Source organism: Morone saxatilis, unplaced genomic scaffold (genome assembly GCF_004916995.1).
Source record: "Morone saxatilis isolate NCDOM2014 unplaced genomic scaffold, NCSU_SB_2.0 Contig1, whole genome shotgun sequence".
Lineage (NCBI taxonomy): Eukaryota > Metazoa > Chordata > Actinopteri > Moronidae > Morone > Morone saxatilis.
Window position 1 is genome coordinate 12,026,286 of NW_023339651.1, and position 3,716 is coordinate 12,030,001.

Consider the following 3,716-nt stretch of genomic DNA (forward strand, 5'->3'; position numbering starts at 1 on the left):
TATTCCTTAGGTCCATCTCCCGCGGATCGTGCCTCGGTGTCCGTGCCCCTCATCCGAAAGCACAGTAAAGCTTGCTATATGTGATATATTTTTTTCCCCCCCCTCTGTCTCTCTTTTTCCACATGTAAACGGCGAGGAGGGGGACGCGGAGAGAGACGATACGCCACCTTACCACAGACTCCCCCTCTGTCGGATTGGAAGGTAATGGGTCTTAAAGAAACATTCTCTCAGCATTCTCCGCATCTCTGTGATTTACGCGCGCGCCACGCACTCACGCGCACTAGCAGGCCAATCAAACACCTGATTAATTATACAGTGTGTATTTATATCAGGGACAAGTGCAAACTGACAGACATTTTACTTTTAAACTTGCCCACATTCCCTTTTTAGCAGCAGCTGGAGCCAAATTTCACTCATGTAGCAGAGATAGGGATAAACAACATGCAGATAAATTCATTTGTACATCATAAAGCAGCAGTGCATCTGCAGTGTGCTTGTGCAAATGAAAGCTGTATCTGTGTGTGGTGATGCTCTATAGGCCCAACTTCAGACCACAAAAAAAAGCCTAATGTGAGTATTATTATAATATCCAATATTCTGATCCAACCATCAGGCATATGTCAATAATCACTCAAGCTTTATTTACAATGATGCCATGGAAGTAGTTTCCATAAATCACAGTTATCCACCTTTTGAGGATCACATTTTCCAAATTCTGCTGCAGGCATACTGTATGTTTTAGATATCAATGCTGTATTTCAATAAAGGCACAAGCTCTTATTTAAAGTGTATTCAGTAATGCCTTTATTGTGTGTTGTTGTGTTAGGAAATACGCCAATAACATGGAATCATGTGCTTAAAGTGATTGTTATTACATTTATTACAATTGCCAACTTGTAGCCTTTTTAATACATTTGTGGAATTGGCCATATTTATGGATACTGTCCTGAATGTAACTACATGCACACACTAAGTTCACAAGCCCACGCATAAAATTTAATCTCATAAAGACTGTTATAAATATGCATGTTGATATTGATATCACATTTGTAAACAGATGTACTGTGTGTACGCATATGTGTGTGTGTGTGTGTGTGTAGCTCAGTCAACATAAGGTGGTGCTGTCTTTAAGAGAGAGAGCCTGGGAAGGGGTGATGTAATGTGTTCTCAGACAATGATGTCATCGACTGAGACACGGCAAGGATTTAAAGTGACAAAGGCATTTTCAGTGGCTCCATGTAATTCTGCATCAGGGCTTGTCAGAGAGCAGCACCCAAGCACACGGGGACTTTCAATGAAGAGAAGAAAAAAAAAAAAAAGGATGTGCGAAATGAGAGCAAAACATAAAAGTGATATCTTGTGCATATAAATCAGGAGCAGGAGTCTCAATGTTTTTCATCAGACACACACGCATGTTTATTAATCAGGATATTTGAGATACAAAACACATTTAGTCACAGTGACAATAACAGGGTTATGTTGCCATCCATAAGCAGCCATCATGTAAAATTGCTGTGTTATGTTAGATGCATATTTTGAGAGGAATGAGTGTTAACCTCAAATACTGGTATGTATTTGACTGCAACTATACATAAGGTATTTGGTGTTTAACATCAACTGCAAGAACAACACTATATATTGCATACACAGTTTTTATTTTCATGAAATCTTCTTAAGACTTTCTGTTTTATCTGCATCCATTTCAAACCACATATTATGATTAATGGAAATGTTCATGTTTACCAAACAGTATGACATATTTCTTTTATAGTATGTTCCCATTTTACCTTTTCTAATCCAAAGTTAGGTCCAAATTCCTTCAATGACTTAAAGTCCTCCTCCTTAGTCATTTTTCCTTTACCATGAATCACTTAACTGTGTTCTTGTCCTTCCCAAGTTCATTCATTTAAGCTCCTTAAGTCACCACTGTTCTTGCCTCTACAAACTTGTCCTTAATACTGTAACTCTTGCCTTCCCAAAAGAGGCACTCCGGATCACACTTCCACCCTCATACACAGAGCTGGATGGAGTGATGGAGTGGTTGTTGCCTCGTTCCTGGACTGTCTCTTTGCTCTCCTCACTTAAACTGCGACATTTCTTCGGCTCTTCGGATCTCTCTTTGTCCACCTTCCTGTCTTCTGACTCTTTTGCCACACTGTTTTCTTCTCTCGTTTTGGCATTTTCATCCGGGGCCTGATCAGAGTCAGTGTCCTGAACAGAAACTCCTTGGATAGTTTCTCTAACTTTCTCTAACTGGTTTTTGTGCCTTAATGTGTCTTCACATTCTTTTTGAGGGATCTCTTTATAAACACAAGCCTCTTTTGCTGGACTGTCTGAGGTATTTAATGCTGCTTTGTCCTGCGTTTCCAGTGTTGAATCTTGCAGTTTGTTATTATTTGAGACTCTTTTTTCATTAACATCTGATGGCATATGCAAGCTGGAATCTGAGCTCTCCTGGTTGGAAGATCTCTCAACATTCGGTTCATCTGGCACAGATTCAGTGATTAGCAACTCTTCTTCTTCTTCTGGTCTGGATGACGTTTGAGCATTTGAATTCCCATCATTCTTTGTTATGTCTGTGTCTGAAATACTAATGTCACATGCAATCTTATAGAAGAGTGAATGGTTCTCTTTCATTTTCTCTAAGCTTTCACTGACGGTGGACAACATTTCATTGGAATCAGTCACATCATCGGTGCATACTGGTTGGTTCTCAGTGTCTGATATCTCCTCACTGCACAATGAGTCCATGCCAGGGATCTGCAAAGGTATGAACCCTTGCCACTGGTTGGTGGAGAGGAACCACTTGGATCTCAGATCGGACGACGAAAAATCACTTTCGTTATCATCACTGGCAGGTTCTTCAAGCTTTTGATCCTCTCCATCCTTGCAACTTGTGAATCCCTTGCCTCCAACTTTCTGGTAGACTGTCACTGATGAGACGTGATAGGGTGACGCTGGGCGTTTGATTTTAGTTTTGGCAACCCCTGTTTTTCCACTGTGATCCTTAAGTTGTGTTTTGTTCCCAAATTTGAGTTGACTTCTAGATTTTTTGACATGCCCATCTTTTTCATTTTCATCCTTAGATGCTCCACTAGAAAGCTGAAGTTCTGCAGGACTACTGATGTCATCGTAAGACTCACGATCTGAAAACAGTAACAGTAGAATTTGTTAGTAAGTTAGTATAGATACTTGCATAGCTTTAGCAGATTTTTAATAGCTTATGGCCAATAAAAAAAGCTATCTTTCCTCAGAAAAACAAGACTATCTCAAAACCTAGTATATAGCTGGACCAGGTATGGTCAATGTGCTCCTGAAGACATAACTGCCTGCACCTTGCAGTAAAAGCCTTATGAGTTTTGAAGGAGCAACAGACAATGGAGAAACTCCAACACGTGACAGACCGACTTCATTACTCAGAAAGTCAATGACAGTCATTTGGGTCTATAGGGCTGGCCCCACTTTGATGAGGTCCATTCAAAAATGTAGTTTAATTTTGGGAAGGAAAGTAGTTTCATCATTTTATCAACTTGATCTTAACTACAAGGCTTAACTTACTGATTTTGTGTTGGGAAATACGTACCTGCTTTCATCTTTTGTTTTCTAGGTGCGTCAGGGGGCACCCGATGAACTTCCCGTCCCTCCCCCCTGATCATCAGTTGGTTGTGTGAAGTAGCACTCTCTCTGACTGCACTAATAGATAGATAGATAGATAG

General features: G+C 40.3%; 1 protein-coding gene across 5 annotated transcripts in view; it reads right to left on the reverse strand.

Moving 5' to 3' along the window:
* Window positions 1-1,391: 1,391 nt before the first annotated feature.
* The window catches only part of si:ch211-234p6.5 (pleckstrin homology domain-containing family A member 4), a 14,614-nt gene continuing 12,289 nt past the window's right edge, over window positions 1,392-3,716 (reverse strand). For 4 of the 5 annotated variants that reach the window (XM_035662452.1, XM_035662435.1, XM_035662424.1 and 1 more), the window contains 2 exons: window positions 3,584-3,693; window positions 1,392-3,146 (listed from right to left, as the gene is read on the reverse strand). In XM_035662452.1, the coding sequence (XP_035518345.1) occupies window positions 1,939-3,146; window positions 3,584-3,693 (1,318 nt within the window). In that variant the 3' untranslated portion in view covers window positions 1,392-1,938. The remainder of the gene's footprint in view (window positions 3,147-3,583; window positions 3,694-3,716) is intronic. The other variant, XM_035662461.1, reaches the window with a different exon arrangement.